This window comes from Polypterus senegalus, chromosome 1, assembly GCF_016835505.1.
Source record: "Polypterus senegalus isolate Bchr_013 chromosome 1, ASM1683550v1, whole genome shotgun sequence".
Taxonomy (NCBI): domain Eukaryota; kingdom Metazoa; phylum Chordata; class Cladistia; order Polypteriformes; family Polypteridae; genus Polypterus; species Polypterus senegalus.
In genome coordinates, this window is record NC_053154.1 from 164,356,478 (window position 1) to 164,379,197 (window position 22,720).

The 22,720-nt window shown below is 36.0% G+C and overlaps 1 protein-coding gene across 1 annotated transcript in view; it reads right to left on the minus strand.

Annotated features, from left to right (window-relative positions):
- Positions 1 to 6,478: 6,478 nt before the first annotated feature.
- Positions 6,479 to 22,720, minus strand: part of LOC120534376 (presenilins-associated rhomboid-like protein, mitochondrial) — a 33,463-nt gene continuing 17,221 nt past the window's right edge. Inside the window, exons 5-10 of the mRNA XM_039761923.1 lie at positions 18,412 to 18,507; positions 12,585 to 12,734; positions 9,786 to 9,856; positions 9,474 to 9,575; positions 7,670 to 7,767; positions 6,479 to 6,784 (exon numbers count right to left, since the gene is read on the minus strand). Of these exons, the coding sequence (XP_039617857.1) occupies positions 6,667 to 6,784; positions 7,670 to 7,767; positions 9,474 to 9,575; positions 9,786 to 9,856; positions 12,585 to 12,734; positions 18,412 to 18,507 (635 nt within the window). The 3' untranslated portion in view covers positions 6,479 to 6,666. The remainder of the gene's footprint in view (positions 6,785 to 7,669; positions 7,768 to 9,473; positions 9,576 to 9,785; positions 9,857 to 12,584; positions 12,735 to 18,411; positions 18,508 to 22,720) is intronic.

Sequence of the window (22,720 nt, forward strand, 5' to 3'; positions counted from 1 at the left end):
AGCAAGAATAGGAGAGAGAGAGAAAAAGACGCACTGGGCGAGCGAGCGAGATAAGGAGAGAGAGAAAAAGACGCGATGAGGGAGCGAGCGAGCGAGATAAGGAGAGAGAGAGAGAACCACCATCAGCTCAGTTGTGATCACATGACGCTCAGCAGACAAAGTGTATCCATACTACTCGTATTGCAAGACATCGCTCGTTTATCAAGTCAAAATATATTAAAAATTTTTGCTCGTCTTGCAAAACACTCGTAAACCAAGTTACTCGTAAACCGAGGTTCCACTGTATATATATATATGTATATGGTACTTTGATTTTAATTGTGACACATGAAGACATTTTTGACAAATTAATGTGTCAATAAAGCTCAACAACAACAAACAACAAACATTTATTTATAAAGCACATTTTCATACAAACAGTAGCTCAAAGTGCTTTACATAATAAAAGAATAGACAAATGAAAGACACAATAAGAAAAACAAAATAAATCAACATTAATTAACATCGAATAAGAGTAAGGTCCAATGGCCAGGGGGGACAGAAAAAAAAAAACTCCAGACGGCTGGAGAAAAAAATAAAATCTGTAGGGATTCCAGACCATGAGACCGCCCAGTCCCCTCTGGGCAAAGCTCAAAACCTGGACTGCATTTTCATCATTTGACTAAAAAGTGTTATGGAGAGCTAATTACTAGAAAGAAAGACAGTAAGAAAGAAAGGTTTATTGTTTAATTCTGTAAACATCACTTTGCTTGAAAAATATGAAAAATAATAAAGTCAAAGCCAGTTTTAGTTCAGAATAAATTATATATTTTGCTTGTTGTTAACTATGTTTAACACAAGTGCATGTGTTTTAACTTATCTACCAAATCACCACATGTAACCACAAGGGGGCAACACTGAGCCCCAAACCTTCCAACATCCTCTTACATAAACACTGGCCACAATGGACAATTGTCAATTCTCCCCTTCCACCTCCCTTAGAGTATTGTCCGCTGCCTCCCAACTATAATTCAATTAAGTGAGGCACTGGGCTCTCTTTTAAATTTGGCCTGGAAACCTTCCCCTCTGGCAGTATCCAAAGACCCCAACAGGGCTGCTTTTCTGGACTCCAAACACCATGTCACCCTGTGGGTGTCTTAACCAAGTTCAGGCCCGAGGAAAACTGCAACCTGTCGTTTGGGGGAATTAACTGCTCCCAGTATGGCAGTTCACCCAGTCTATCAATTATGGTCTCCTGGTCGGGCAAGAATCCCTCCCTGCCCGTCCTTCCTTTTTGGCACCTACACAAGTTATATGTAATTCAGCTCTCTACCTCTGTAACAACTGGCAAGCATTTTTTTTTAGAAGACTGTGCATTGTATATGCAAGACACTGTTTTGGACTTAAACTACTGACTGTTGTTCTTAAAGTTCAAGGACTCAATCAGTTATTCATTTCACTGGCTCCACCTTTAATTTTTATTTATTATGGGTTAAAGCCATGTTGAGACCAATGAAGATCATGTTTTCTGTTTACCTCTTTTGGTATGCAATGGAAAGCAGTCTACACCAGACAGCTTAAAGTGCAACCACTGTGTTGTTGAGCACAATGGTTAGATTTGGCAACACCTAATAAGGCAGCACTGCAAACTAAAATAAAAAAAAAATTACATTTCGCAAGTGGAACACTAAACTAAAATGCTCGATTGAGTGTCCACTGTTGCATTCATCAGTGATGGAATGGGAACAGGAGCAAGTTGGACAGCCAAAGGGGTTAAGTTAACCTGCAGTCCAGTACATACTGAAGAGGGAAAGTTGAGAATGTTTTGAAAATATGCATTTGACAGCTTGGTGGTACTGTAGGTGTTACTAAAATGGGGACCATTAAAGTGCTTTTCACACTGGTATAGCATGGTAGTCAGTGCTCAACTGTCTACTTTTTCTTCATCAATCATCAAAACCATTTATGCCAGTTCAGGTTGCACAGGGGAAGTGGCCTTTCCCTGGAACATCAGTGGCAAGGCAGGAATCTGTTTGAGATCACACACCCATAGTGGACTAATTTTGAGTCACTAGTTAACTTAAAATGCATTTACAGTATTTCATATGTAACAGAAAAACACATGCAAACGACCCAAATCCAGGAATTCCATACTGTTAATTAGTATCACTAGCTACTGTGCCTGTTTATTTTGTAGGGGAGAGAAAAGTCCAGCAGTTTCAAGTACTTTGTAATGTGCAGCCATTATAGACAGGCCAGTTATACTTTCAAAATCTCCCAGATATTATCTGTCTGGTTTTTCAAAAGCCACACAGAAGAGTTTATATTTTTTAAAAATGTATTTTAATATCTGTCCAAGTGCTATCATTTTTTGTGTACCTTGTGTTTAAAAAAATATTTTTACATCTCATGTTTTGCATAGATATATTTTCATAAAACTGCATGACCTTTATTCAAAGTTGCTTTTAACATTCTAGTTTTATTAGAATATTAGAACAATTCTGACAAGAATAGGCTACTTAGGCCAACAAGCTTACCCATCCCATTCACCTATCACGGGTGTTGAACTCCAGTCCTGGAGAGCTGCAGTGGCTGCAAGTTTTCATTGTAACCATCTTCTTCATTAGTGACCAGTTCTGGCTGCTAATTAACTTGTTTTGTTTTAGTTTTAAGGAAAACAAGTTAATTAGCAGGGAAAACTGGTCACTGATTAGGAAAAAGGGTTAGAATGAAAATCTGTAGCCACTGTGACCCTTCAGGCCTGGAGTTTGACACCCCTGACCTAGATTGTCCAAAATAACATCAAGCTGAAGACCACTAGTGCGGTGGGCTGGCACCCTGCCCGGGGTTTGTTTCCTGCCTTGCTCTCTGTGTTAGCTGGGATTGGCTCCAGCAGACCCCCGTGACCCTGTAGTTAGGATATAGCGGGTTGGATAATGGATGGATGGATGAAGACCACTAAAGTCCTGCTCTCCACCACACTACTTGACAATTTATTCCGTGTGTCTATGCTGTGGTAAAAAGTTCTAACGTGTGCAAAATCTCCCCTTAACAAGTTTCCAACTGTGTTCCTGTGTTCTTATTGCAGAATTTATTTTAAAGTAACAACAGTGACCAACAGTTCTGTACTAATTCCTTTCATAATATTAAACCCTTTGATCGTGTCACTTTTTAATCTCTATTTGCTTAACCTGGAAAGGTTTATCTCCTTCAATCTCTCCTCACAGCTCATACCTCTTAGTCCTGGAATCAGCCTAGTCATTCTTCTTTGGACTTTCTCTAGGACTGCTACATCTTTTTTGTAATATGAAGATCAAAAGTGAACACAATACCCCAGATGAGGCCTCACTAATACATTATATAACTTAAGTATAACCTCCCTTGACTTGTACTCCACACAATTTGATGTATAACATAACATCGCATTTGCCTTCTTGATGTGTACACTGTCTTGACGAAGGTAGTGATAAGTCCACCACAACTCCTAGTTCCTTCTCATAACATGTACTCTCAAGTTTCAGACCTCCAAATTATGCATTCAAATATGGCACACAATGCCGGAGAGGGCATACAAAACAATCAGGACTATCACACATAAGTCCATATAATTCTGCCGGGTAGTCATGGACAAGACCGATTATGAAATGGTTTTCTGTTTTTACACTTATGCAGAAACTGACTAGGGTAGACATGAAGAATAAGACAAAATCATTATGATTAACAGTGTGAGTACTTACCTGCCCTCTTATTTTATCAAAAGGAAACCATTTTACAGAAAATGTCAGAACAGAAAAAATATTTAAATGCCCACAACTTGGATGATCAGTTATCATGAAGCAAGACTGTCACAAAGCGAACAGATTACACACAGCATAAAAGACGCTACTAAGGCAATGTGACAAACAGTATTATATTTGTATGAAAATGTAGAAACTCTAATTTGAATAATAAACCATATTTTTTGATTTTGTTTGTTACTTTTATACTCTTTGAATGAAGACCTGGGCATAGAGAGTGAAGCAGCATTTACTGTTATTACTGCTGCCTTTCAAAAACTGTTCAACTTGAGTTCAACAGAGACAGAGTTCAGTGTCATTTGAGTAGGATGCTTACTTTTAATTTTTTTACTTGTTAATGTTTCTAATTTGTTTTACAAGGACTGTTTTCACTTCTTTTTAAAAGTTAATACTTATTTCTATATATATTTGTGTGTGTAAGCTGGAGTATCAGCAAACATAAATACAGGATTTGTGGACTTTCCAATTCAAAAAATAGTAAATACAACTTTGGCAGCAAACAAACTAAAACACTGGTATTTTTATGAAAAATGTTAATGAAAGTTGTGATTTATTTGATGAAATAAAAAAGGAAAACATAGAAGAGTAAATGTTACATTTGAAAAAATTTGTGCACTTTATAAAGTCAGTACATAGTAACAACCCCCCTTTAGCAAAACGCACAGCTTGCAAACATTTTTTGTAGCCAGCTATGAGCCTTTCAATTCATATTTTGGATTTTTTCCCCCATTTTTCCATGCAGATTGTTTCTGTCCACTTTTTAATGTGCAGCCATTATAGATATGCAGTTGCACTTTCAAAATCTCCCAGAGTTTCTTTTTCTGGTTTTTCAAAAGCCACACAAAAGAGTTTATATTTTTTTTAAATGTATTTCAGTTTCTGTCCAAGTTCAATGAAGTTCAGGTCTGGAGAGGCCATTCCAAAACCTCCATAGTGTGTTTTCTGAAGTATTTCATGATAGATTTTAGTGCATTTTGCATTGTTGCAGATGCCTTGATTTTTCCAGTTTGTTTCCTGATATTCTCCTGCAGGATTTACTGATTTTTAGTTGAATCCATTCTTCTCTGTACTTGCACAATGCTGCCTGAACCTCTAACTCCCAGATGACTACAAAGCATAATAAGATACACCCACGTACTTAACAGGTAGCAAGCTGTTTTCTTCTTGTGGTTGTAGTCAAAGAGTTTGATTTTACCCTCCTTTGCCCATGGCACTTGGTTCCAAAAGGTCACCAGTCTTTTGAAGATACTGCTTTTGTGATGACAATGCAGTTAAGGGTTACCTCTGATGGTTCTTCCGTGTGCACTATATTCGTGTAAGTATTGCTCCACAGTAGAGCAGTGCACCACCAGTTCTTCTTCTGCTAAACCTACCTGCAGGTCTGTTGCAGTCGTATGGGGGTTTTGTTTTGCTTTCATGCACTCTATACGACCAGTTCTAAATGTCAGTTTTCTTGGTCTTCCAAATCTTGTCTTAATTTCCACAGTTGCTCTTAACTGCCATTTATTTACAACATTTCAGACTGTGGGTATTGCTAATTGAAGTGCTTTGGTATCATTTTATAGCCTTCCCCTGGTTTGTAGGCATCAACTAGTCTAACTGTCAGATCCTCACTCAGTTGCTTAGTTGTTGAATGTTTTACATTCAATGCTTGAAGGCTGAAATTAATTTATTAGGCTGTGGAATTATTATCAGCTGCCAGATGACAACTCTCGATTATACTAAGCCAGACTAGACATACAACATAAGTTCTCAGACCTTAATTCTGAAAGGGTGCCTGAACTTTTGCAAATGCCATTTTTTTATTTTTTTAGTTTATTGTCAGAGTTGGACATAATTCTCAAATATCATCAAAATATGCCAACTGTCCATGGGCGTACGTGCTTTTTATAGAAGTGTATATTCACCTAACATCCATATTGGAACAATTTGTAAACTGTATACACTTCAAGGGGTGTCTGGTGGGAAGAGAGGATCTATGAAGAAGTAATGTCAAATTGTTTTATTACATATACCAACTGTTGCTTGTAATTTCTGTCAACTCTCCAACTGGCAATTGTTTCCTGTTTGCCGTTGCTGAAAAAACACCCCGAAAAGCTGTCCCTCAGTGTCATCACGACAATGCTTCACCAGATCACTGCTTGTATGTGACAGTGAAAACACCGCAATAATGCAACCTCAAACTGTTGCCCCACCTGCCTTATTTGTCAGATTTCACACCTTCTGATTTCATTCTCTGTTTTGTTGCCATGCTATCACTGATGAGGTAGTGGTATGACTCACAAGAAGTTACATTTTTTTCTAAGGGTACCCAGAAGCTGTAATACTGGTGGGAGAACTGTGTTCACCTTCAGGGAGACTACATGGAAAAATCCTAAAACGGCATTCTGCTGTGCAACTTCCTTCTCACGTAGGCTCACCTCCCATCAGACACCCCTTGTATTACATGGGTGCTTCTTTTTGGTGGTCCACCAACCACAGTGAATTTTAGAGGTACAATAAGTGTACAGAAAATTATATGACTCTTGCAGAGCGAGTCATGTCTCAGTATTGCTCCCAAAGTAGCCCACTTAATTTCAGATACAGGTCCAAGACAAATCATCCTATTGTTTAGGATGCCATCAGAATTGGTGAAAGTCATTGTAGTGTACAGTTCAAGAAACTGACGAGATTTGAAAGGATTCAAAAACAGAATTTCAAAATAAGTTGTATCAATTTAATTTGCTTTAATTTACATACAAAAAAAGTTGCACAATTTTGTACATTATAATAAGATAGTCCAATGTCTGTTAGTCCTCAGTTCATTAAAACAATCTTCTTCCAGGCCATAGCTTTTCCGCATTTGCACAACAGTCAGTTTTGCAGTGATATGCAGTAAGCAGTGGCTTTGCTACAAAGAACCATTACCTCCACCGCCTCTGGGGCCTCCAGTCCTCATATTATGCCAGATCTTGACAAAGGGCTCTCTCCTCTTCCAGATTAACTCATGTCCATAGTGGATGTACCAACTGTGAGGGTAAAAAAAAAAAAAGTCAATAAAAAAAGGAAAATGGGCCTTTAAATTAGGTGTCAGATGAAGACCATCATACTTTGTACATTAAGTCATTCCTGACTTGGATTTTCATCTTACTGGGCCACTAAGGATCACCTGTTTTCTCCAATTTAAGCCATTGCACTGTTCATCTGTCAGCGACCTTTTGTTGTTAGTTTAGATTTTGTGGCAAACAGTTGCTGGTTATTACCCAGTATTACTCCTAATTAATAATTCTGACAACCCTAAAATATTGCCAATCCTTTCTGCTGAAAAGTATGCTCATAACATAAATCTGTCACTACAATATCATTTAGTTGTGGATAATATAAACTCTATGGCATACAGAGCTTGATTTCCATTACAAATGTTGATTAGCACTCAAGTTGCAAATTCCTATTTAGTCTTATTAGGCCAGAAGACTTTCTGAAATCTTTTTGCAAGGTCACATAGTAGCCATTTTAGAAAAAATTTAGGCAGTGGAGTTGTCATTATGCATTCTTTGTTTCTTTATGATAGATGAGGTGTGATAGACATTCAATAATTTTTGATACTGAAAAACAGGTTTTTATTATTTTCTTGTTTTTTTTTTCTTCTGGATCTTAAGACTTGCTCAAAATGTCTTTTTGGTCTACATTTCAAAGCTGTAATGCCTACACCATACTGTCGATCCCCACACAAAAATGAAAATTGAAATGCCATATTATATATATCTTTTAATACTACTTGGCTGTAATTTCATTGCAACTCTTCTAACCAATGAACATTTCATCTATAAAAGCTTCAATTCTGTGTTATCGACGTTTTAGTTACTGTAATTTGGATGTGCCCATCAAGTGGGGCATAGTACTGACAGACTTACATGCCAAACAAAGCTCCACCCAGATGTGCAGCATGGTCAAAAAACCTCCACCCTAGAAACAATCCAACTGAATCCAAAGCGATAATTGCCTTTACTGCCTGAAACAAAAACAACAATGACATTTTTAAGTTTAGACAAAGTTTGAATGATTGGAGAAAAAAAAAAAAAAAAACATGCTGGCACATTATAAATCTGGAGACACCTGACCATCACAACTATATGAGCTTCTTGAACATCTCATTCAAAACAAACATGAGTTATATTGTGTCATAAACAACCCCTAGATTGGGTACAGTCACCCCTCTACTGCTAAGGCTTTCCACAACACTTTGGTGTGTTTCTCTGGGAATTTATGCCCACTCAGTGAAAAGAGCACTTAAGAGGTCAGCGACTGTTGTTAAACATGAAGATCTGGCTCACAGTCAGTGTTCTAAATCACCCTAAAGGTGCTCAATAGGGCAGAGGCCAAAGCATTTTACAGGTCATTCATGTTCCTCCACACCAAACTCATCAACCCCTGTCTTTATAGACCTGGCATTGTGAACTAGGGCACAGTCATGCTGGAACAGAAAAGGGCCCTCCCCAAACTACTGTATTTCAACAAAGATGGAAGTGCACAATTGTCTAAATGTGCTGGAGCATTAATTGTACACTTCACTGGAATCAAGGGGTGTAACTCAACCCTTAAACAATAGCCTCAGACCACTATCCCTCTTTCACCAAACTTTTCAGAAGGAACTATATAGTCTAGAAGGTGACATTCTACTGGCATCCACCAAACTCTGATTCATCCATCAGACTGACAGATATTGAAGGGGAATTCATCACTCCACAGATTGGCATTGTGCATTGTGTGCAGCTGCTTGGCCATGGAAACCCATTTTATGAAGCTCCCTACACAGTTCCTGTGCTGATGTTGCTTCCAGGGGCAGTTTGGAACTCTGTTGTGAGTAAAGCAACAGAAGATGGGCAATACTGTCAGACTTCGGCAGTGCCATTCTGTGAGTTTGTGTGGTCTACCACTTTGTGTTGCGTCTCCGTGTTGGCAGGGGGAAGGTCTAGCAGAACAGAAATTTGAATACTGATGTGTCTTTCGGTATGACCCATTCTACTACCAAGGTTTGTCAATGAAGACTGCACAGCTATGTGCTTAATTTTATTCACTTCCTAACAACTGGTGTGGATGAAACACTGGACCTCAATAATTTGGAGGGGTGTCCACATACTTTTGACCATATAGTGCAGATGCAATAAGCTATTTAAAGAGATTGTGTAGTTCTACAAATATATTTTTAGATTTTCTAATGGATATAACACATGCAACAGATAGGAAAAACATACTGTAGCAATAAAACATTATTATAGAATTATTTGCATCGTCTTTTTTTTTTTAGAGATTGCTGGTATAGCATAATAAAAAACTCAAAAAGCAAAGTAAATAGCATCCTTTATTCAAGCAATAAGCTTCTTTGTGTAAAAGTGCTTCCTTCAGAATCACTGTAAAAACAATTTGGAAAAAAAGGGTATGGACAGATGGATTTTAGTATATAGACAAATCCTCAAATACGCACTTCCACGTTCTCCTGCATTGCCACGTTCAAAAACCTTTCTTGCCTACCCACAAGTTACAAAATGAGTAAATAAATCCAAAGGCCTAAGTAATGCTTAATCAAGAAAAAATACCTGCTATGATGTAATTCTCCACCTTTGTTCCTACAATCCCCAATCACTATATCCAGAATACTATCCACAATACGAGGATGGTAATGCAGCTAAAAGCAATGTAAAACAGAAGACAACTTACACTTCCAGCAGAGAATGTGAACATAGGAAGAAAGATGATAGCCAATTTTGCTTCTGGCATCTTTGTGCAGACTGCAGCCAAAATGGTCATAATAGCACCTGACTGTGAAGAGAGCCAAAAAGACTAGAGTTAAGGTCTATTCGATGTGTGCACTTTCAAGTTCTGTAAGTGTTAAGTAATCAGAGGTTCCATGCAGATTACAAAATGCTATATACTGTACATCAGGCCAAAAAAGTACAAAAAAAATTTAAACAACCCTTTAAAAAATGCAGATGGAACTTCAAAAAGTACAATATATAAGTTAAAACTTACTGCTCCAAGGGAAGGGCCAAATCTTCCAGTAGCAGTTTTACACAAATAACTCACAAACGTAGATATAACTCCTGCAAAAAAAAAAAAAAAAACACAAAAGAAAGGGAAAAATCAGATGGCATCTTCTTGTAAATTACTTTATTTTTATATAAGTAATAACATTTTTTAAAGATGTGACACTGGCTCCATGTAGCACAGTCACAAATAAAGCAAAAGGTAAACATCACTCGTATGAGAAAACCTAAGTATGCCATCTTATGCCTGTCTTAATGGTACTGACTAGACTTCATATAGCTATTACTGACTGGCTTACACTTCAAAATACATCACAAAAATGACAAGTGATGGTGGAGTTCATCCTATTCTTTGAAGTAGTAGAAAACAAAAGGATAAAGATAAATGTAGACTGTGATGGTCAATAAGGAAGGCACTAACATTTGGTCATATCGCACTACCATAACACACAATTGCTTGTGCATCCCTTCTGCCTTGGTAAACTTTATAGATTTATCCTAAAGGCAAGTCAACAACTAGACTTTAAACTTCATTCCTCACAAATTTCAAAGAAGGTAACTTCAATTAGTGGGGCACAAGTACTTCAGCCATCCAGTTACATTTTGCATTGGAGTCTGCTGTTCAGTTAAATACAGTAAAGACTTACCATATCAATCCTATTTATGTTTGCACAAATCCTCTTTTATTTTGAGTGTCACAAACTGTGTGATTTAATCCTATTCTCCATACTATATGCCCCAATAAACAGTTTTATGCTTTGCATCTCCCTAAAGAATTGTCAAGCTTCCTATTCTACACCCAAGTACAATATCAACCATCATAAACATACTTCACTTCTGCCTTTTCTGTTTGCTTTACTAAATTTGAATTCTCTGTATGTAGGTATTATTCCCATTAACTAAAACTAAAACAAAATATGTCATTAAAAAAATATATATTTATTTTGTTAAGTAAAACTAAAATAAAAATGAAAAACTGCCTGAAAAATTGAACTAAAAATGAAAACAAAACTGTTTTTTTGTAATTTAAAATTTTAATTTTCATACTAGTCTGTGCAAAATATACATGTGAGCATGCAGTTCCCGGTATATCTGTTATATGTTGATTAAAATCGCACAGTTGTAAATTTGGTTTGGAACCAACATTAACCTATGTGTATGTGCAAGAATCCCATGCTGCTGGTGTCTGAATGTGTGGATTTCATTGTTTTTTTCATCCATCAGTCAGCCTTCTATTCTAGAACTGACAGCAAACACCAGGTAAGCCTCATCACTTGTCAATGACTTATTCTGTGGATTTTACTGCCCATAATTGACCATCACTCACAAATGCCCTGCGGACAGGGAATGGCAGACATTTTTCACTAAACTTAGACTAAAAGTTACTTGAATTAAAAAAAAATATATATTATATGATACTTTGGAAAATGCAGCTAACTGTTCTGAAAATAAGAGACAAGGAGGATTTTTCAAGTTTGAATACTACCCTCATGCTTTAGATTCAACCAGCATTTAGATTGGAAAAAATGCTACCTTTATATGCCAAAGAAGGTAGGAATTTCAGCCATTTAATCCTACATTCTACAGAAATTGCTCATTTATTGACATACCTGTACAGTCAAAGATTAAGCAGATGGGTAGTGTGCCATGAATGTTATCAGCCGAGTATTGATGTTTTAATGTGAGCAGTGTGGTGTCACAGAGCGCATTCCTGTACACTAACATTATGACCTACTCTATGTGAAATGCTTCACTGACAGCAAACAGTTGGACTGCTATAATCTTAATATATTTATAATCCACAGTGTTGCAAAGTTTTTTACAGTGGCTCTGTGGTCTAGCAAATGAATTGCCATTGAATGGTTGATGTCTGTCCAGGGTATGGCTATAAAACTGATAATGAAATCCACTCTTATACGATTGTCTCTTATATTGTTAAATAATTGTTGATATTGTTTAATAGCTGGATAATAGAAGAGTGTCAGTAAGCATTCTAAACTGCTAATATCTGTATTCCTACATGTGTTAATAAATTACTTCCTCCCAGTTTAGGCTCATAGGGAGTGTCCCAGGTATTGCATTTTGCTTATTAAGTGAATGATCTGAGATATTGCTATAACAGTTGTTCCGTATTTAAAGTACATGGTGTGCTTGTAGAAATGCAATATACACATGGAAAAACTATACTTGTTAATTGTTGAAAAACGTAAACTAAATAAAAACAAAAAAGAATGAAAAACTAAACTTTGAAAATGGCAAAAATCTTAAACAGAATAAAACTAAATAAAAAATGGTGAAAAACTAAAAAACAAAAAAGTAAAATCAAAAACTAAATACAAAAGTAAAACTAAAAAAGATCTTAAAACTAGAACAACACTCTATGTAGGCCTCCTTAAAGTGGAGCATATTTAAATCAAAACAATGCCTAAATAAAGTCAACCTGCATACTGGCATTATAAATTCATTTGTTTTCCTTAAAATAAATATTCTGATATTCTTAAAAAGTTTCAATATACTTTGAAATCTTCCTATATATGTATATTAAAATTGCCACAAATAATATGGTTTGAAGGACTGTATATATATATATATATATATATATATATATATATATATATATATATATATATATATATATATATATACATATATATACATATACATACACACACACACATCTATCCAACTGCTTGGAAAAGGAAACCTAAAGATAAAAAGTACAGCTTTTTGCACATATAAATTAATGGACTTTATAAAGGTACATTTAAGTTCTAATGGTCCTCACCTGCTGACAGATACACAGCCATAAATTGTTCCTGTCCCAGCAGAGACACAATAGAAGAGGAGAAACTCCACAATACATACATGTTTGCTGCCATGTGAGTAAGGGAGAAATGGCTGAAGGTGGAGAAGATCATAGGAAGACATAAAGCCTCTATAAAAAAAAGAAAATAAGCATTATCTAACCTCAAATTTCATACAAACCCATCAATAAGCTGGAAGAAATTATTGCCTTTAAAAATATTACTTAGTTGAACAGTATTTGTTTTATCATGACTTACCCAACTTTAAAAAATGTCTGGCAAATATAATTTATTATAAACACAGGTTTCCAGAAATTAATGTGCATTTTCACAGGTCTGTCAAACTTTGCTTTATGAACTTACTGTAATTTCTTGCCATGCTGAACAGAGATTTTGGCAGAATAGCGCTAAGCTTCTCTTTGACAGAGTGAGTAGGATGTTTAATTAGGGAAATTAAAAACTATTATGATTTTGCAAATGAAATGCAATGCATATTAACATCAAAAGAAAAAATGGAAGCATGTTGACTATACAAAGATTTGAGTGCTTGTTTATGTACCTATATGTGTGAGCGTCCATAAAAGACTATGGTGCAGGTTACTGTCCTCTTTCATGAGTGAGCAAAACTGTTTAACTGAAGCATATGAATATAATCTATGAAGTGAAAACCCATACCTTACACTTCCAGCTAGCTTTGTTTACCCCAACACATACTGTATGTTTACAAACAGAAAAGATGACACTTACAAACCTGCTTTATTATTGTTTTTTCTGGGACAATATAAGCAATCCCTAATATATAAGCCGAGGGAAGGACTAAAGGAGCACATTAAAATATATAAAACAATTATTGTTTTGAATTCAAGTGTCCGCAAGAATCTGTAAAGTGTTGGTGTTGGAGTATGAGGAATGGCAAACCTTACCCTTTGAGGTAGTGTATAGTAGTAGATGGTTTTGCTGATCCTAGTTTCCTTAGCATTTAATATGAGTTATGATTGAAAATTAAAGAGTGCATTTAGAACTGAAGCCAGGTAGCACTTCTTTGCTGAGAGAATTGTGGGAATCAGTAAAAAAAAAAATTACTGAGACATATAGCTGAAGAAGAAACCTTGACAATCTTTAAAAATATCTGGAAGAGATATTCAGACAACGTAACTTTCAGCTAAACAAACAAGCCTGATGGACTGAATGGTATCATCTCATTTGTCAAATATCTTATGCTCTTATGTAATATAACTTATATAGAGAAAGACAAGAAATTACAATGTAAAGAGTTTGCCCCAATAAAATTAAACAGAGGCTGCTTTTATTACAAAGTTTATAGAAATTATTTACTAAGGATAAAAAGCTTGTTTAACTACCACTAAGTTTATAGATTAGACACTGATGAGTTGACTGTCTCCTACACATGAGAAAGTCTCCTTGGGGCTGCCTGTATTTGAAATGGAGAAAGGTGCTTTTTGTCATTGGAGGTAAGGGCTATCCATTTCACTGCCAACAGAAGTTATCCAAATAAAAACAGGAATAGGTTGTTCATGTAAATGAGTGTATCAAGGAATTTGAAACACTCAAATAAAAAATGTCAGTTACTGCCCTGACAACCAGTAAAAAATCTCAAATCATTAATATGACATTCCATAGATATTATTTTGCCAACAAAAAAAATAATCAGTAAACATGTCTAAGGTTACTCAAAGTACTAAGCAAAAGTAATGTATGCAAAATCTGGAACCCTGCTGAGTAAGTATTATTGCTCATGTCCAGGAATGTCTGAATTGAGGACAAAGCTTTAAATATGTTATTAATGAAGGTAGTTTGTATCCCTTGTTGGATCAAATTCTCGTTAACTTTCTGAGATGATAGAGGTTATGATCTAAAATGTACCATATACACTCACAGATAAGCTAACCATTGAATTTTTAACCAAAATACCATGAAAAATGCATCACCCATGTATATAATGAATATAAATATTTAAAATTAAATAATTTATGGAAAACAAATTAATTTAAAGTAATGAGTAACCTAACGCAATACTTATTTTTATTGCAGTAAAAATACAGTACCCATGTTACTTATAGAAAACTGTGTTACGATGGAAACTTACAAAAAAAAAATACTGGAGTTACTTATTTCATCCAAGCAGGGCTGGTGCCACCATTAAGTCAAATTAGGCATTCACCTAGGTCGCAGATCATAAGGGGGAGAAAAACCTATCTGCATGGGTTAGCTACCGAATAGTCAGTTGGTGCACTAATAAGCTTGACCTAGGGCACAAAATAACGTTGTCTGCTGTTGTGTAACATTGTGCTTGCACGCACTCCGGACATTTGGTGACAGCAAATGAGGAAGGAGTTAAATTCTTGCATAGTGACCATTCAAAAAAAAAAAGAATAAAAGTTATGGATACACTTTTAATCTTACATGCACTGAGGTATACATTTAATCTACTCAGAGTAGGGTCAGAGGGAGGAAGTGATTATCACAGCAGCACTGAGTGTAAAGCAAAAACCCAACATGGCATGCCAGGCAACTAGGGACACAATCACACAGACAAGCAGGAAAGAATGTGCTGTGTGCAATTCACTAATGCCGAGCCATAAACTGCGATTTTGGCATAATTTTAAGCAGGATTTGTAGTTGCTGACTGATTTCCCTGAGTTGTTCCAAATTTCACATCAGCCATCATTTCACATACAGTATGAAAGGAGTTTTGATCCCTGATTACATCTTACTAAACTTTTATAAAATGATTAGTCAGAAATTTCAGTCGGCTGTCTCGTAGTGTGAGCAGTCTCACAACCTGATTTTCACCGTAAAATGTAATTGTGTATAAACCAAAGCATACTGTTCACGGAGTATTGCTGGTGTCAACCTCATTTTCATTTTTGATTTAAAAACTCTAAATAGCTTATACCAACACACATACAACTAAATGGCCAATGACAAAACAGTCTAAAGAAACCTTTACTCGAAGAACCAGAAATAAACACAAACATAGGTAAACTACATAGACTACACATCTCTAATGCTCTCTTTAAAGTAGAGAGACCATAGTGTCTGCACCGCAACCATCTGTATGTTCACTTATGCCATTTTATTTTCTTTGTACTTTCAAAGCACAGTATGGCAACATGTTGAAATTTCGAGAAACCTGTGGCCATCATTTTTTTGTTTTGTAAGGTGTGTCTGTTGGGGCCATGTACACATATAGTTTTGAGCACCCACGTTGGTGCATGTCAAATAACAGAAACCTAAAAATAAATGTATCAGTCTAGTTTTAATCCAGACATTTGCTATAGATATTCTGAAACAGTGTGATCTGGTGCTCATTTACTTCACTGCACATTAATTATCAAATATAGTTATAAAAGACAAGAAAAAGTTACACAAATGTAAAACACTGTAGTATATTTTATAATATTGAACGCTGTAACATACCTAAAATTTTTTTAAGTAAGTAATGAGTAATGTATCTAAGTTTCTTTTAAAAGTAATGTTCCCCTGCATTGTTGGCAGTGACTTACTATAACAATGTAGAGATTTTGCTATGAACTACTGCACTTGCAATGGTGCAGCACAGAGACGGGTAGGAAGATGATGGCACAAGTTGGGTAAGCAAAATAGGGCCACCATGAAGAGCGATTGCAGAGTATAAGCAGCCGGAAAGAACCAATAAATAAAGGGAGGAGGCAGTCTGGAGAGTGATCAGAGAGAAGCAGGAGCATGGTAACAAAAACAAAATGGCAAGTGGTGTCTTTTGGATCAGAGAAAAGGTCGAGAGCAATAAGCAATATTATGAGAGAGTGTATTACAGTGTAATAACACTGTAATGATGCTGTATAATAATGGTCTTTCTAATGAGAATTTAGCAGCACCCAGCAGAGCTTGGTAAAGGTGGTCACTAAAGCCAGAACAGTAGGGAAGGCTTCACATACTTTGATACACTATTTCTTTAAAATCAGTTTTGTCCTACACCATCCTTGCGTCTTCTCCTGTTTTGACCATTCCACCCTAATAAACTATTTTTTTTGTTCAACTTTCTTTTCCTTTATCCCCAAAGAAATACTCTATCATACTTTGCAATACTTTGTGTGCAATTGCAGTACTATTACTCAAATCAAGTGTCTATTTCAACAATTTTACCTTTATGTAAAGTATCCTTGCGGCCCTCCATGTTAGCTTCAAAGTCGTCTATTAAGCATCATTTATTAATTGAGTCTTCAGCTTTTTTGCAGTATTTATAAACTTCTCTGATTTCTGTGAACTTTACTTTAATCAATATGTAAAACAAGAGAAAACATTCTGGGTCAGTAGCAGTTTACTATGAGCTGGGGATGATACTGTGCTGTTCTGGACTTAGTACACTTTTACAGCAGCAAAACACATTTTTTGGTTTAGCGCTGTTATAGTGTGTTCCAGAGCTGTGGACTCTGCTGCAGCAGACTACAACTAAGTACAGCTGCAGTTTGCTTCTTGGAGTGAGAAAAGAGGAACAAAGTTGCATAATTATTTACACCTCTTCATGAGTAGGTTTAACAGACTTGGTATGGTGGGAAATGTTACAAAGTGAATTTCACAGACATAAGAGAGACTGTTTACGGACATGAAAATGCACTTATATGACAAAAATACAGAAACCATTTTTTATATTTATATTTGGACTTAAGTATAGCATAATACTGAACCAAACTTATTTATGTCACTGCCATAAAAAGACAAGCAATGCATGGAAATATTTATTTTGCATAATATATAAAGTAAAAAAAAAAAAAAAAAAAAGATTAACCATTAACCTTCAGCAGTGCCTAAAGTAGCAACAAATAAATGCCAAAACACTACGTTTTTGTCAGCTTTTTGATCCTACTCGCAACGTATTGCAAATTTTACGTGATTTGTTAATTGTCTTTCTCTTGCACAATTTGGTTCAAAAAGTGAGCAGCACATCATCATCTCATAACAGGCTCAAGTTTGGTACTTTTCCATCCAGCAGGATTAGCTCTAGACCGTCCTCAAGAAACTATAACACACAGAAACACACACACACAGTCAGACACACACCCATCATCGAGATATCTATGTTTTCGGTATCAGGGGACCATAAAATGATGAGATCTGTTTAAAACCAGAGTATTGAAATTTTTGAAGAATTTAAAGCTTGCGCTCCACCCCCATAGACGATAGGTTATAGTGGGAGAGGACGCAAAGCAAAAAAAAATTCAGCTCTAGAACGCAGATAAGCCAAACACATTTTTTGAGTCTATTTTAGATCCTAAAATTCTCGACTTATGCAAAAGGATATACTGTTATCCATGTCTAACACAGAGCGAAGAAATGAATAGTTTCTTACAAGTGGCTAACACTTGTGAAAATAAGATCTTTGTCCAATGCAATAGTTCAGAGAGCATGTAGGACCAACTTAGCTAGCAAGCATTAACTTTAGTATTTTTTACACAGCACAAGCATGACAGGTTGAAGTGCTTTTAAAAAATAAATCTCTACTAGAAAATAAAACTAATGCAATATCGCCCTATACCATGGCACCAGAGACTGGCAAAGTGTTGATTAATTAACACATGAAAGTATAAATTTATTTTATACTGTACACATGACAATAATGACCCTGTAAACCCATAAAGCTACAGGTGAAGTCAGAAAATTACATACATTTCTGACTTCAGCTCAATAATCAGTCAATTATCAAAATGTCATGTGTTAACCATACTAATCATATAACAAATTATGTGAAGTTGTCATTTAATTCAAGAATAAAAAAAAAAAAATTAAAAAACACTAGAAAATACTCACTAGAAGCAGGATTAGAAGTGAAGTATTTCATCATGCTCCTCTGAAGTGACGGCACCCTCCACAAGCAGAAGACTAGCACGTTGGCAGCAATGATTCCTATGTGGAGATACAAAAAAGAGTGGTACTTTTTCACTCCATTAACATTCACAGCAGTGAAACCATTACCAAATATTAAGTTTTTTGTTTTTAATATTTATAGCGTATATAGATGGACATCTCCATACCACTGTGAGATATAGTAGATTTGAGACTGTAGAAATTTACTGAAGGTACAAAAACAAAAAATGCATGTGGCTTTAATTAACTGTACAGAAGTTTTTTCTGAATATACCCAAGTTTTATATTAGCTCAAATGACACTTCCCACGTAAATAATAAACGAAGTAAAAAACCACAGTCCCTTCTAAGGTACCAAAATTACTCTCATATTATTTTAGTGTTCACAATTCCTCAAAAAAGCTGAAAAGACATGTTGATGTGGAATAGCTACTTTATAAAACTAAAAAAAGTTTATAGCTCTTTTTGAACAATAGGGCTGCAACTATGATTATTATGCTGATTAATCATTTAGTTGGACTGTAAAAAATGTTTCATTTGAAAGTAAACACAAATTGCATACAAAGGAACCTTTCACCAAATAAACAGGTTTGTATAAAATTTTCAGAAATGTTGAGATTTTAAACAAAATACAAGTTTTTATATAAGAATTTGTATGATAATACATTGAAAACAAATAGTAATAAACAGAAATAAAAGAGTTAGTAGCACTTCCAACACTAGTTCTGACAAAAAAACTTTTCTTAAAACACATAAATAAAACAAACAAATTAACTAAACTCATAATTTGGCTTATGTAGTCAGAATCACACTAAACATTAGATTCTGATGGACCGGCATATGTATTCTAACCTGACCATATGTCAAGTACTTTATAACAAGCCCCTTAAGTCATATTGTTTGTTTGATATCCTTTTATCATCATTCTTAGCACATTGTGTAAATTTTCTTTTTTTAGTAAATTATTTTTTTTGTTATTTTGTTTCATTATTACTGTTGCGAGCAAGGCTGCCAAACCTTGAACAGCTTCATGAATCCCTTCCTTGTCTGTGTTACATCCTCAGTGTGAGCCTCTCCCAGTGTACCAGCAGAGTTTGAGCTCTCTTATGTTTTCTGTTTTAACATTTCAGTCTGTTAATAATAAAAATTAACAGATAAAGGAGTTCAGTGTGGTTTTGTTACCCCTTTACGGTGGATCGCATGAAGCCACACATCGTGAGTCATAATGTAGAAGCTTCTGAGGTTAACAGGATTCAAAGCCAGAGCACAGCAGTACATTGCTGCAGTAAACACCAATTACAATGGCATAACAAAGTCACATGACATAGCATTTGCTTTCTTTCCTTCATCATACTGCTTAATCACCTTCATTTTTGTGTTGAAATCAATTGCCTTTTTCCTGTAATTGTAAGACAAACATAACTGAATAGCCAAAAAAATTGTCATTCTTACTCATTCAGTTGGATGCCAAATGTATTAGTTTTTTCTATATTTGGCTGAATACTCTTGAGGCCCCACGTTTAAACGGTGGGTACGCACAGAAATGTTGCGTAAGAACGTTTCCACGTTCATATCGCGATATATAAAACCTAAACTTGACATAAAGCCACGCACATTTCCACGGTACCTCATACCCTGTCGTACACAAGTTCTCCGTTCGGTTTTGCAGACTGGTGGCACCCAGCGTCAAAGCAGTGCTACTGTTCCTGTGTGGTTTATCTTTCTTTTTCAGATCCACATTACTGATGCAGCTTTATAAATACACTGAAATTAACTGCATATTGTTTATTAGTTTAATGCATCTGATTGTAATTAACCTGTAACAATATAATGGTCCACAAAATGGTCAAACTATTCCAAATACCATAGGTGCTTTAGTGTTGTTTCTCACTGCACCTTGTTTTTCTTCTTACAGCTGCTCTTTTTCCATATTACTCTCACTGTACCACTCGGAGCAGCTGATAGGAAAGAGAATTATCGGTATACAGCATCAAGCACACGCTGCCTCAGCCATGCTTCCTATTTGAACTGCTTTTCACACAGCAAACTCTTCAAAACCTTTCTTGTACAGACCTCGCAGTTCAGAAAGAGCTTCATCCCAAGAGCTCTAAACGCAATCAATCAATCCATCAAGTGCTCCTTGTAGAACTGTTTGTACTTATTTGTACAATCACCTCACTGTAAACTTGCACTACAGTTATATTTTACAACCTAAATCACTTTATAAAGCACGTATTTACATATGATAGCAATATCATTTTTAAGATGAAATGCAGCAAAATATGTTTATTATATTATACAGATAACACTTTAACTTCATTTAAATAATCTATATCTATACTAATAAAAGGCAAAGCCCTCACTGGCTGACTCACTCACTCACTCTTCACTAATTCTCCAACTTCCCATGTAGGTAGAAGGCTGAAATTTGGCAGGTTTCCTTACAGGTTACTTACAAAAGTTAAGCAGGTTTAATTTGGAAATTCTACGCATAACGGTCATAACTGAATCCTACTTACGTACATATATACGTCCATAGCCTGCAGCTCGGTCGCCGTGTGAGGCGGAGTTGCGTCCCCCATCACCACGCCTCCCACGTAGTTGGCTGCCTGCCTATATTTCGTCCCCCATCCCCACGCCTCCCACGTAATTGAATGCCTGCCCATATAAGGCCATCTGTCAGCAGAAATCCAAGCTGTGAGAAAACAGTAAAAAGGAGGCGTGTCAGACATTGTGGTAAATTTTCTGATGCAGCTAGACGAAAACAACTTTGTGACACTGCCGCCAAATACTTGCAGAAAAATCCACAAGGTAATAGACACACTGTTGCTAAGTACTCGCAGGCAAATCCACAAGTTCATAGAGACGCTGTCGCTAAATACTCACGGGCTAATCCAAAACTTCATAGAGACACTGTCGCTAAATACTCACAGGCGATTCCACAAATTCATAGACATGCTGACGCTAAATATTCGCAGGCAAATCCGCAAGTTAATACCGGTAATGCCTATTAAACATCTTAGATTCACGAGTAGCGATTTGGGTAGTGAACACTTCGATGAATGAAACCTGTCATCTTTACAACGGTTGACAAACACGGAATTTAACTTGAACACAACACATCCTCCAAATACGAACCTAATTGAAAGAAATAATGATAATAAAATCCTTGATGACAGCAACACTCACAACAGTGACAAAACAATTACATTGACAATCATGTTATGTTATTTTTAAAATGTTTCCTTTTTTTTTTCATAACTTCTTTAACACACTACTTCTCTGCTGCGAAGCGTGGGTATTTTGCTAGTTGTTAATAATTAAAGGACAGGGTGTCGCTACGCTAGCAAATATCTGGCGCTCCATTTACGGATTGTTCCTGCCTTGCACTGTATGGGACTGGTGTGAAGGATAGAATAATTACACATGTACTACGAAGATATTTCAATGTTCCTTAAAAGTTCTGAAGAATCGGCATTATAAGCTTACAGATGGCTTAACGTCTATTACAGAGCTGATTGTGTGGCGATTGGTTACTTGGAGAAATAAAAGGAAGGACAGCAATTGGGGGTTAATACGTTTGAAAGAGACAGTACTGCAGCAATAAATTATATCATCGAAGGTCGCGCACAATTACTGCGCCACCGTATTCCCATGTTTAATAATATGCTTTAACTCCTATCATCATGAAAATTATATCAAGTATACATCTAAGTATTTTAATTATTCAGAGAGCTGTAATATTACAAATGTAACGGATTCTGTGTCCTGTTGGAGGAAGACAAAGCACGGAAGCACGTAGTGATTCACACACATAGAGCACATAGAAGATCAAATACAAAACAAAGCAATTAACGTACTACTTTAGTTACGTTGGGATTTGAGAAACTAGTAAATTAAACAATTTTAAGATTAAGTTTATGACATTCTACTTTAATAGCAAAATAAACTATGTGATTAAAGTGGAAATTTCCAGATTAAAGTTGGCATTTCATGCTTTTTCCCCACTGTGTACCTTTTTTTTCCTAATAAGCTTTCATATGACACTCAGACGGAGGGCTACGACTTTGCAGCGACTTTGATGTGACTTCTTTTTTAATTCGGGCACTGTGTGACTGTGAACTTGAGCTTTCGAGTTTCTCTGACACGCTATGTCACTCGATCAGCTTCCTTTTCTTGTTTATAGCACTGTTTAAACCAACATATTCAAAGAAGCGTAATTCTGGGAGGAGTTGGGGCAAGACAGCAGGCGC